The 12,708-nt window shown below is 45.9% G+C and overlaps 1 protein-coding gene across 5 annotated transcripts in view; it reads left to right on the plus strand.

The window, feature by feature from the left end:
* EIPR1 (EARP complex and GARP complex interacting protein 1) overlaps positions 1-12,708 on the plus strand; it is a 608,423-nt gene that overhangs the window by 438,195 nt on the left and 157,520 nt on the right. For 2 of the 5 annotated variants that reach the window (XM_077960189.1, XM_015111610.3), the window contains one exon: positions 12,387-12,470. The exons of 1 other annotated variant lie outside the window; for it this stretch is intronic. In XM_077960189.1, coding sequence (XP_077816315.1) covers positions 12,387-12,470 — 84 coding nt within the window. Of the gene's footprint in view, positions 1-11,395; positions 11,684-12,386; positions 12,471-12,708 lie in introns of those variants that run through there. 2 more of the 5 variants (XM_077960190.1, XM_028832017.2) reach the window with 2 other exon arrangements.

Here is a 12,708-nt window from a genome sequence, read left to right on the forward strand (position 1 = left end):
CGCCTCGACCTCCCACAGTGCTGGGATTACAGACTTGAGCCACTGTGCCCAGCCCATTGCTAAGCATTTTGCTATCTTAATTACCCTCTCTGTTGGTATTCTGTCTTTTATTTGCAGTTGCTTAAATTATTTGTTTCCATTCTTTTTATTAATACAAGCATTTTAAGCACATGGATTTTCTTTCGAGCATTCACTTCTTGATTTTATTGTTTTGTGGATGTTTTGCAGCTTTGAATTTAACTTTGAATTTCAGGTCAAATTTCTTTTTTGATCTGAAATTCGTTGGAGGGACCTTTCTCAGTTCTGTCCCTGTTGCCTGCTGTGTTTGGGGGCTGTCTGTCTTTGTGTCCTTTCCACTGCACGCTTCCTCCTTGTGCTGGAAGTTTTCATTTCTGTGAGCTGGAAGTTTTCATTTCCATCTATGTGTCTTGCGTTGTCTTGCCATATCTTCTTTGAGCTCTGTTTGCATTTTTCTCTTTTGCTTTTCTTTTTTTTTTCTTTTGAAACAAGGTTTTGCTGTCACCTAGGCTGGAGTGCAGTGGTGCAATCTCAGCTCACTGCAACCTCCGCCTCCTGGGTTCAAGAGATTCTCCTGCCTCAGCCTCCCAAGTAGTTGTGATTACAGGTGCACGCCACCATACCCAGCTAATTTTTGTATTTTTCGTAGAGACGGGGTTTTGCCATGTTGGCCATGGCAAAGGTTGGCCAGGCTGGTCTTGAACTCCCGACCTCAAGTGATCCTCCCACCTTGGCTTCCCAAAGTGCTGGAATTACAAGTGTGAGCCACCATGCCAGGCCTCTTTTTAAAAAAAGTTTTTTTGAGACAAGGTCTTGCTCTGTTGCCCAGGCTGTAGTGCAGTGGTGCGATCATGGCTCATGGCAGCCTGGAACTCTTGGGCCCAAGCCATCCCCTGGCTTCAGCCTCCCAAGTAGCTGAGACTACAGGCCCAGCTCATTTATTATTTATTTATTTATTTATCTCTATCTATCTACTCTATCTAGTCAATCACTTAATTAATCAATGAAATGGGGGTCTCATCATATTGTCCAGGCTGGTCTTGTACTCCTGGGCTCAAGCAATCTTTCTACCTTGACCTCTTACAGTTGTGGAATTACAGTCTTGAGCACACCACACCCAGCTGCTTCTTTTTTTTAATTAAAATGATTTTTAAATTGATGCATATTAAATGTATATAGTTTCAGGGTATATGTGATAAGTTAATACATTCGTATGATTGTAAAAATCAAATCAGTGTATCTGAGATATCCATCACCTTAAATACTTGTTTTTTCTTTGTGTCAGAACCATTCAAACTATTCTCTTTTAGCTATTTTGAAATGTACGATAGACTATTGTAAACTGTGGTGAACCTGCTGATATACCAAACACTATGCCTTATTTCGTCTATCCAACTGTATATTTGTACCTGTTAACCAACTTTTCTTCATCTAAGCCACCTGCTCCTTTTCTCAGTCTCTGGTAACCATCAGTCGACTCCATCTTCAGAAGATCCACTTTGTTTTTTAGCTCCCACAGATGACTGAGAACATGTGTTGTCTTTCTGTGCTTGGCTTAGTTCACTTCACAGAATGACCTCCAGTTCCATCCATGTTGCTGCTAATGACAGGATTTCATTCTTTTTTCTTTCTTTCTTTTTTTGTGAGACAGGGTCTCACTCTGTCATCCAGGCTGGAATGCAGCGGTGTGATCTCAGCTCACTGCACCTCGCCTCTCAGGCTCAATTGATCCTCCCACGTCAGGCCCCGGAGTAGCTGGGACTACAGGTGCACATCATCACACCAGGTTAATTTTTTTTTTTGTATTTTTTGTAGAGATGGGATTTCGTCATGTTGCTCAGGCTGGTCTCGAACTCCTGAGCTCAAGCAATCCTCCTGCCTTGGATTCCCAAAGTGCAGGGATTACAGGCATGAGCCACTGTCCGTGGCAATTTTATTCTTTTTTGTGACTGAGTAATATTCCACTGTGTACGTATACCGCATTTTCTTTATTCATCTGTTGATGGGCACTTAGATTGATTCCATGTCTTGGCTCTTGTGAACGATGCTGCAGTGTACCCGAGGGTGCAGGTATCTCTTCAACATACTGATTTTCTTTCCTTTGATTATCTGCCCAGTAGTGGGATTGCTGGATGATATGGTAGCTCTAGTTTTAGTTTTTTGAGGAAACGCCATACTCTTTTCCATAATGACTGTACTAATTTATATTCCCATCAGTAGCATATGAGGGCTCCCTTTCTCTACATCCTTGCCAGCATCTGCTATTGTCTGTCTTTTTAATAAAAATTATTCTAACTGTGTGAAATGATAGCTCATTGTGGTTTTCATTTACATTTCTCTGACAATTAGTGATGTTGAGCATTTTTTTATATACCTCTTGGCCATTTGTGTATCTTCTTTTGAGAAATATCTGTTCAGATCTTTTGCGCATTTTTTAATTGAGTTATTTTATTTTATTTTATTTTTTGCTGTTGAGTTGTCTGAGCTTCTTCTTCTTTTTTTTTTTTTTTTTTTTTTTTTGAGACGGAGTCTCGCTCTGTTGCCCAGGCTGGAGTGCAGTGGCTGGATCTCAGCTCACTGCAAGCTCCGCCTCCCGGGTTTACGCCATTCTCCTGCCTCAGCCTCCTGAGTAACTGGGACTACAGGCGCCCACCACCTCGCCCGGCTAGTTTTTTTGTATTTTTTTAGTAGAGATGGGGTTTCACTGTGTTAGCCAGGATGGTCTCGATCTCCTGACCTCGTGATCCACCCGTCTCGGCCTCCCAAAGTGCTGGGATTACAGGCTTGAGCAACCATGCCCGGCCGTCTGAGCTTCTTATATGTTGTGGTTATTAATCCCTTGACAGATGGATATTTGCAAATCTTTACCCCATTCTGTGTGTTTTTCTTTTCTTATCTATTTTTTTGAGACGTGGTCTCACTCTGTCAAGCAGGCTGGAGTGCAGGGGTGCAGTCTCTGCTCATGGCAGCCTTGGTGCTCCAGCCTCCCATCTCAGCCTCTTGAGTAGCTGGGACTACAGGTGCACACCTCCAGACTTGGCTGACTTTTATATTTTATGTAGAGACGGGATTTCAGCATGTTGCCCAGGCTGGTCCCAAACTCTTGAGCTCAAGCCCACCTTGAGGCCCACCTTGGCCTCCCAAAGTATTGGGATTATAGGCATGAGCCACCATGCCTGGCTGCTTGTCTTTTCTTCTCTTCCCTGTTTTTAGAAAGATGATTCCTCCATTAAGTTTTACGAGTTTTGTTGATACGTTTGATTACAGTTTTCAGCTACCCTGTGTCAATACTGTGTCAACACAAAAACTTTGTGTTTTCCATCCTTTGATGTCTTTTTCTGTTTTTCTTGCCTGGCTGTCTCCCTTTGTCGAGCGTTTGCTTGGCGCCTGTGCTCATTTCTTTTGATCGCTGGTCTTTTCATGGTGAATCTTTCCTGGTCCAGCAGGATCTATATGTGGAGCTGGGCCCGGCCCCCATCGCGGGCTGGCAGGAGTGCTGACAACATGCCGTTGTGTTTGTCAGGAAATTCTTTGAGCTGTCATTTACCCCAAGCCAAAGGAGAAGGGCAGATGCAGGCCGCCCAGGATGCAACGCGTCTCTCCTCAGCTTGAAGAGCCAGAAACAGCTTCCTGAGAAGACACCAGGTGTCCCTGCTTGCCCTACTCTCCTTCCTACCATGTGGTGTGTGGGAAGCACCTGGCCCCAGCCTGGGCACCTGTTGCCGTTGTCCCCTCCAGGGGGACATTGCCCATTTCAGCATTGTTTCCAGGGCATGCACGTGGTCCAGGGACTGCTGCCCGGGTGTGCGGGGCTGTGGCTCCCCCAGCCCGCCTCCAGCACCTGCTCCTTCTTGACCTCAGCAGCCAATGCCGTCTGTCTTCAGATACTATGCCTTTGGATTATAGATGTTTCTGAGTTTCACTGTAGATGGAGTTTATATTTCCGTTTTTTCTTCTCCTTTTTTTTTTGAGACAGAATCTTGCTCTGTCGCCCAGGCTGGAGTGCAATGGCCTGATCGCCTTCTCCTTCCTGCTTTTGTGTGATTTCCCAGAGTCTGAGGGGAAAGAAATGAAGTCTTCAGCCCACTGCTTAAAACCGAAGTCCAGATTTGACTTGATAAAGTAGCTTTTGTGGCGAGGTTTAGGGTAAACTGGAACATGGACTCAGTCAGGAAAATTGGTTAAGAGGTTGTTAAAATGTAATTTAAGCACAGAATGGGGAGAGGAGGGTAGGGATGGAGAGTGCTGGAAGAGCCAGAGCCCAGGTATTGGGTGTGGGGCTGGGAGGGAGGGGCTCACCCCTGTGTGTGTGAATGGGGCAGGCTGGAGGGAGGCACTCATCTCCCGGTGTATGAATGGGGCAAGCTGTGGGAGAGGGGCTCAGCCCCATGTGTGTGAATGGGGCAGGCTGGAGGGAGGGGCTCATCCCCTTGTATATGAATAGGGCAAGTTGTGGGGGCGGGGCTCACCCCCGTGTGTATGAATGGGTCAGGCTGGAGGGAGGGGTTCATCCCCTTGTGTATGAATAGGGCAAGCTGTGGAGGAGGGGCTTACCCTTGTGTATGAATAGGGCAAGCTGTGGAGGAGGGGCTTACCCCCGTGTGTATGAATGGGGCAAGCTGGAGGGAGGGGCTCATCCCTTTGTGATGAAAGGGGCTGGTGGGACTGGGGAGGGACAGGGACCAGAAGGGTAGTAGAAGTCCAAGCTTAGTTGAGTGGACGTGCCCAGGGGCACTTAGTGCAGGTCTGGCTCGGGCAGTGTAGGAGGTGCCTGGGCACTAGATTCGCATTTGGAAAACATGGGCCTAACTTACAGAAGAGGGAGAATGCCTAAGACGAAGGTGTGGATGAGAAAAGTCAGAATCGAACTCCAGAAGCAAAAATGTAGGTGAAGGGAGAAAGAAGAGCGTGAGGCCATTGGGAAGGCCTTGCAGGGTGTGCAGAGTGTGGAGGTGCCGGTGCGAGGGAGTCCAAGGGCCTGGGCAGGGTCAGAGGGTGGAGGCGCCCGTGCGAGGGAGTCCGAGGGCTTGGGCAGGGTCAGAGGGTGGAGGCGCCCGTGCGAGGGAGTCCAAGGGCTTGGGCAGGGTCAGAGGGTGGAGGCGCCCGTGCGAGGGAGTCCAAGGGCCTGGGCAGGGTCAGAGGGTGGAGGCGCCCGTGCGAGGGAGTCCAAGGGCTTGGGCAGGGTCAGAGGGTGGAGGCGCCCGTGCGAGGGAGTCCAAGGGCTTGGGCAGGGTCAGAGGGTGGAGGCGCCCGTGCGAGGGAGTCCGAGGGCTTGGGCAGGGTCAGAGGGTGGAGGCGCCCGTGCGAGGGAGTCCGAGGGCCTGGGCAGGGTCAGAGGGTGGAGGCGCCCGTGCGAGGGAGTCCAAGGGCTTGGGCAGGGTTGGCGCTGGTGGCGGCTGTTGGGTCTGACAGTTGGGTGACTGACGACTGAGTTGGGGTCATGACGGTCAGCACAGGGTGAGGAACTGGGCGCAGCTGACTGGAAGGGCTGGAAGGGCACTCCTCGCCTGCTTACCCATCGTTACATCTGCTGTGAGTGGAAGGACGGAGATAGGGGAATAGCTTGGGAGGGACATTGAGTCAAAGACAGTTTATTAATTTTTTTTCCCCCGTGGAGAAGGAGACATGTGAGCTATTAACTAAGAAGCCAGAGAAGAGGGAGAGGTGGAGAGCAGAATGGCTGTTATGGGGGGTTTCCTGGAAGCCAGAGATGGCTCTGTTTCCTTGGGGACCCGTGAGTGAGTTCTTTCATTGCAGCTTAGGGGGCTAGGCTTGCACCAGGGGCTTGCGAAGAGATTACTGGTAATGTCTGCCCCAGGCAATACAAAATGGAGGCGGTGAGGGTGGAATGAAAGCACCTTAGCTATGTGGAAAGGCTTGGACTTCAACAGGTAAGTGAAGGAGCGAATGAATGAATGTGTGTTAGGGCTTCTGGGCTCTCAGAAATAGAGCTTCACCACCTCAGTTTTCCTGGAGGGTTTAATTCTTTGACTGCATTTTTTCTTTTGGGTGTAGATGAGAAATGGGTATTTAGGTAACACAGAATGGGGCAGTTAGGACTTTGCCCCCTTTCCTTCTTTTCCTTTGTTTCTTCTCTTCTTCCCTCCTCCCTTCTCATCTCCTTCCTTCCGCCTCCCCTTTTCCCGCACTTTCCCCTTCCTGACGGTGTCCTGGTGTTTGGTGAGCAGCGCTCTGTAGTGGTCCTTTCTGGAGGGAGACTCTCAGTGTAGGAGAGCAGGTTCATCTGCCCCTGGCCTGTGTCTCCCCTGCTTCAAGCACAGGCCCCTTTCCACCTGCCGTCCTTAAACCTTCTAAGCGAGAGAATCCTGATAGCAAGCTTTAGTGGACATGGTTTGCTAGCTGTTTCTGGTAACCACTTACTTGCTTAACCTAGTAAGCAAATGAATACAGTTGTGAGTTTCCCAAGGGAATGGTGTGCACTCAGTTAATATGTCTAGGTACTGATATTTCTACCTTCTCTAAGTAGTCATAAGGTTCCTGATGATTCTTTCCTGCTATGATCCTGAACTCTCAGCATTTCCAATTCCTTTGCCTGGTTTGGTTCCCTACAGGGTGTTGACAGACTAGAAATTTGGCTTTGTGAGAAAAACACCTTGGCCTGTCTTTTCCTTTTCTTTTTTTTTTTGAGATGGAGTCTTACTCTTGTCGCCCAGGCTGGAGTGCAATGGCACGATCTTGGCTCACTGTAACCTCTGCCTCCCGGGTCCAAGTGATTCTCCTGCCTTAGCCTCTTGAGTAGCTGAGATTACAGGTGTCCACCACCACATCCAGCTAAGTTTTGTATTTTTAGTAGGGACGGGTTTCACCATGTTGGCCAGGCTGGTCTCGAACTCCTGACCTCAGGTGATCCGCTCGCCTTGGCCTCCCAAAGTGCTGGGATTACAAGCATGAGCCACTGCGCCCGGCCTCACCTTGGCCTTTCTTTATGAGAACTGGGGAAAACGCACGGAATTTCTATTATAAAGTGACCTGTATGCCAACTTCTACCAAATGTGCCATTTGTGTTGCCATCTACCCTACTTTACCGTGAGAGTCATAGCCGGGCTGAACGTTGGGAGTGTGGGTTCTTTTTCCCCTTTAGTAGCTTCCAGGCAGAGGCAAAATCACATGACCTTGCTGGTCCTCAGTTTCTTTATGTACTAAATGGGAATAATCCTCATCCTGTCTTCCTGTGTACTTCATTGAATTATGAGGATGAACCAAGACAGAATATGTGGAAATGTTTTTTGACATATTATACCATAAAAATTTGATCTTTTATCATAAGGTCATTGGAACACCTGTAAAACGATCATTCTGACTAGACTTAGTGGTCATTTTATCATTACTTTAATCGAAGAGGTAGAGTTATACACATAGAGATCTGTCACCAGAATGGCCCAAATTAAATAATTTTTGGAAAGCTCTTAAACTTTTTATTTCACTGTGATTTTTAAAGATACATTTTAGATATGTCTATACAAATGATTTTCTGTTTCCATTTCTTTTTAAGAAGTGTCTTTTCTTGTATGAGCTTGAATAAGATAGTTCCAAATTTGCAATGCTTTTCTAAAACTACATCCTCTTCACTCCGTCTGAAACAGATGATCTATTTAGACTTGTTTTTCTGCCTGCTTACCATGATTCCTCTCCAGGTATGCAGCTCTCAGCTCTGCAAATTGCTTTACAGTGGAGTAAATTGAATGCTGGTTCATTATTGTCACTCAAGGAGCTTCTGCATTTTCTGAATTGCCCTTCGTTTTTCAGTATGATAGCCACTGATACGATTTGCTTATTTTTGGTTTTCTTCTATTTTCAAGTGATGGCATTTAATCCTGCCTTCTGTGTAACTTGGAGCTCCTGGGTTCATTTTGATAAATGTTAATATGTTGTTATTATGGTCTGTGCCAGAGTTTTTGATGCTTAATCGTCTATCATCTTGTCTTTTAATCTTTTTGAGTCTGTGTCTCCTCTCTCCTAATGAGAGTCTAAGTTTCCTGAGGGCAGAGGTGGCGCCTCGTACCTCTTTAATGCCTCCACTGTACCTGCTGCTAGGCAACCCTTCATCACTGACTTGAGGCATAGACAAGCTTTTCTGTGGAAAGTAGTCATTCCCTTTCAGGTGGGTCCTCTCCTGGGGGCTGTTTTTGGGGCCTTTTGGGCTTTTTAACGTCTAGGGTGACAACACAGTCCTGCATTTGAAAATCTTGGTGTTCTTGTCTGAAGGTGGACCTGTCCCAGTGTTCTCTGTCCTGACTTGGGGTTCAGCCTTGGAGCCATCAGGGCTTTGTCTTTCAGGAATGGCTTGCACTCCTCCTCATCAGAGTCATCTTTCTCCAAGCCAGAGTCAGAGGCTCTGTGAACTTGCTAATAATTATATGCAAAGTTTTCTGTGCATATATGCACATTTTTGGCAGAAGGCCTATAACTGGCTCCAAAAATTGTCCAGGGAAGTTGCAGCAGAGGGTAGAGGGATACCGACAGTGGGACTCTTAAAGGCTCCTTGAAGAGCTGAATTGACCCGCACAGGTATTTTCTCCAGGTGTCTAATCATGGACATGTTGCTCTAGACATGCGTATTCTTGGTTTTTTAAAAATGTATTTTAGCTGCCGAAGTTTTGTGCTGCTATTTTGGGAAGGTTGGAAACATAGATAATATTGGTTATGTTTTCTAAGAATAGTTCATGAAATTGTTCTCTCTCAACTTTTTTTTTGCAATGGACACCCAAGAGATGTCATTGTTTTGCTCTAGCTGTGGAAACCAAGTCAAAACTAGGCAGACTAAATGGTCAGGGCAACTGTTCACTTGTTTCTCTTACCTGGTTTTGAAAGAAATGAATCAAAACACCGGAAAGAACATGTACGAGTTGGATGTGAACGCCGACTAGGTGGGAATTGGGTGTCAGGTGTGTTCGGAGCTCCATATGGGAAGGGGGCGTGACTGAATGGGGGCGTTTAGTGAACTGTATGGTGCAGGGTTAGTTTCCTGTTGCTGCCATGACAAAGTCCCACAAACATAGTGGCTCAAAATAACATTATTTGATTATTTTACAGTTTTTGTAGGTCACAAACCCAAAATGAATCTCCCTGGGCTAAAGTCAAGACATAAGTAGGTCTCTGTTACTTCTTGGAGGCACTAGGGGAGAATCTGTGTCTTCACCTTTTTTAACTTTCAGGGGCACCCACATTCCTTGGCTCATGGACTCTGTTAAAAGAAAAACTTAGCTGAATTAAATGTAAAGGAGTTTAATTGAACAATGATCAATTCGTGAACTGGGCAGCCCCCAGAATCACAGCTGATTCAGAGAGACTCCAGGGATGCCTTGTGGTCAGAACAAATTTCTAAACAAAAAAAGGGAAGTGACATACAGAAATGGGAAGTGCGGTACAGAAACAGCTGGATGGTTTACAGGCTGGAGTTTGCCTTATTTGAACACAGGTTGAACACTCAGCAGTGTATGAGTGGTTGAAGTATGGCTGTGGGATTGGCCAAGACTCAGGTGTTACAGGTGCAGACTCCTAAGTTAAGTTCTCAGTCTTGTCTACATATTAAATTAGGTTGTGGTTCATCCACAAGGACTCAAATATAGAAGCATGGAGTCCTTCTCAGGCCATATTTAGTTTGCTTTAACAACTCCTTCATTCATCTTCAAATCCAGCAACAGCCACCGGGTCCTCCTCACAGCTGCCGTTGCTACTGGTGGAAGGTGTCCAGATTTTTGGCATCTTGAGCAAAGAATTGGACAAAACACACAAAGTGAGGAAAGAATGAAGCAACAAAAGCAGAGAGTTACTGAAAATGAAAGTACACTCCATGGGGTGGGATTGGGCCGAACAGCCGCTCAAGGGCCCTGAATACAGAATCTTCTCAGGTCCAAATACCCGCTGGAGCTTTCCCATTGGCCCCTTGGTGTTTACCCCATGTAAATAAAGTGATGGCCCACAATCAGTGTGATTGGTTGTGGAAAGCAACCAATCACAGCAACCAATCAGAGGCTACAGTGAAGTTACAAAGTTACAGCCTTATCCAAACGTCTGATTGGTTTGCAAAAAGCAACCAATCAGAGGTACTTTCAGCTTCTCTACTGCCATGCAGAAAAGGTGAGGGTTTGCAAAGGGTGTAGCCTCTAGTCCTGTTGTTACTTGGGTGTAGAAAATTAGGGTTTTCCTTTCAGTTTAGTTCTAGGAAGTCAGCGTGAATTGGCCTTAGGTTCCCTGCCTCCGGATTCTGTTCTCCTGCCTCACCACCTCTCTGGTTCTCTTTTCTGTGGTCGCATTTCTCTGGAACTACAGCCAGGGAAGGTTTTCTGATTTCAGTGACCCACATGATTAAATAATCCAGGATAGCCTCCTCATCTCAAGGTCCTTAATTTAAGCACATCGGCAGAGTCCCTTTACCGCGTACGTTAACATTCACAGGTTCTGGGGATTAGAATGTGGATATGGGTGGAGGGCCATTATTATGCTGGCCACGGACGTGATCCAGGTGCAGTTAATGCTTGTCCTAAAACAGAGATGGATTTGAATTTATAAGCCTGCAGTGCTAGTCACAGCTGTAGTAACCAGTTGTATAACTTTTTCCTCTAAGCCTCAGGTTCATCACTGAGATCTTAGTTTTATCTTCTAATTATTAAACATCTTAACCATAGCTATTGCAACTCAGGCTGTTCTATACAGCCTGCATTTCTCTTTCAGGAAATCCAGCCGCTTCTGAGATTGTTGGAGGCTGATAGCTCTCAGCTGGGCCCTGCTCCAGGAATTGCCCTCAGCTGAACAAAGGCATGTTGCCCAAGGTCACACCCCTCCTCAGGGACAGCCTGCATCCAGTGACTGACCCATGGGGGTAGGGGTTGGGTGGTATAAAACCCTGGCCATTTGGCCTTAACTCTGAAGGGCCGTCCAGCTCTAGAGCTCCCCATTGGATTGGCTGAGGCCTCCATTGCAGATGTGATGCATTTCATCTTCTCCCTCAGCCCAGCCCTCCCTCCTTCACCCCAATATGGAAGAGTTCCCAGGAGCACTCTCTAGCAAGTCTCCTTTACATACCTTTAGAGCTTCAGAGCTTGCTTCCCAGGGAATCTGTTTGAATCCTCTGTAGCCCTTTTTCTGTTGGTTGTTGTTTCTTTTGGTTTTTGATTTTGGTTTTGTCTTATTGTATGACTGGCTATTTTAATTAATTATCTATTTTATTTTATTTAGACAGGGTCTTGTTCGGTCGCCCAGGCTAGAGTGCAGTGGTGTGATCATGGCTTGTGGTAACCTCAATCTCCTGGGCTCAAGTGATCCTCCTGCCCCAGCCTCTTGAGTAGCTAAGTCAACAGGCATGAGACACCACGCCCAGCTAATTTTTACAATTTTTTTTTTTTTTTTTGCAGAGATGGAGTCTTGCTCTATTGCCCAGATTGGTTGGCCATAACTCCTGGCCTCAAGTGATCTTACTGCCTCAGTCTCCCAAACTGCTGAGATAAGAGGTGTGAGCCACCATGCTTGGCCTTATGACTGGCTATTTTTGATTAAATGTTGAACATTTTTCTGTGTCAGATTTTAGAAACTTTGGATGTTATCTTCCTCCAGAGGATTGACTTCTGGCAGGAGTCTGGCTAGCCTAAGAGCACTGACCTGCTCCAATCAGGATTGAGATGACTTGGAGCTTTAGCCTGTGCAGGTTGGTCTAATTCTAGTTTGCCTTTACTCCTGGGCTGTATACCTGTGGGGTTAGTGCTTTACAGGCTCTTCTCCCAGGTGGACCCTGTGCTTGGGTTTTTGTGCCCTGAGCTCCAGGAGTCTGTCAAAGCTCTCATCAGCATCAGCCTATCAGCCACGCTTTCCAGATTGGCAGATGCCTTGAGGTGAAGAGTGACCAGGTGTTGGGCTTCCCCGCTAGGCTTCCTCCTGTCCTGGATCTTGGCATTTCTTCGTTGCCTTGGTAGTTCTCTGAGGCTGTGAAACAGATTCAGGTTATTCCTTTAGTTTTTCTTAGTTGTTATCTGCAGAAGAGTTGGTTTAAACCCCCTACTCTGCTATTGCTGGAAGCTATTTTCTGCTGTATTGTTGAAGTATAATTTGTTTAACCAGTCTTTTACTGTTGAAATAATAGTTTTACTAAAAAATAAACATTGATGTGTACATAATTTACATCTTTATTGCTTGATTTTTTACCCACTTACAATTATTTCCATATGCAAATTTGAAGTGGAATTGTGTTGAAAGTGTGCAAAAGTCAAAGGCTTTTAATACATATTTCTAACTTGCTTTCCAGACACTGTACTAATTTATACTTTATCAACAGTAGATGAGATCAACTGCCTTTTTCATCTCTATTAAATCTAACTTCATAAATGTGCATGTGTTTTTCTTCCGTCCTGCAGGCTCGTGCTTTAACACCTCAAACTGCAGAAACAGATGCCATTCGGTTTTTGGTTGGGACACAGTCTCTTAAATATGATAATCAGGTAACTATTTTTGACAAATGTATACATGATAATTACTAAGCCTATTCTTAGTTTCATAACCATTTTGCTCTGATTTTCCAGCAACATTTGAGAAATTAATGCCACATAAACAAAATAAAACGTTCACTGGATTTAAGTCTATCTTCAAATCAAAGAATATTATCCATCTCTGTGCATCGACTGTGTTCAGTAATTTAAACTTCCTCTGTTTGGCATGACCTTTGTAGTCTTGCTTGGC

This window comes from Macaca mulatta, chromosome 13 (genome assembly GCF_049350105.2).
Source record: "Macaca mulatta isolate MMU2019108-1 chromosome 13, T2T-MMU8v2.0, whole genome shotgun sequence".
In the NCBI taxonomy this organism is placed as follows: domain Eukaryota; kingdom Metazoa; phylum Chordata; class Mammalia; order Primates; family Cercopithecidae; genus Macaca; species Macaca mulatta.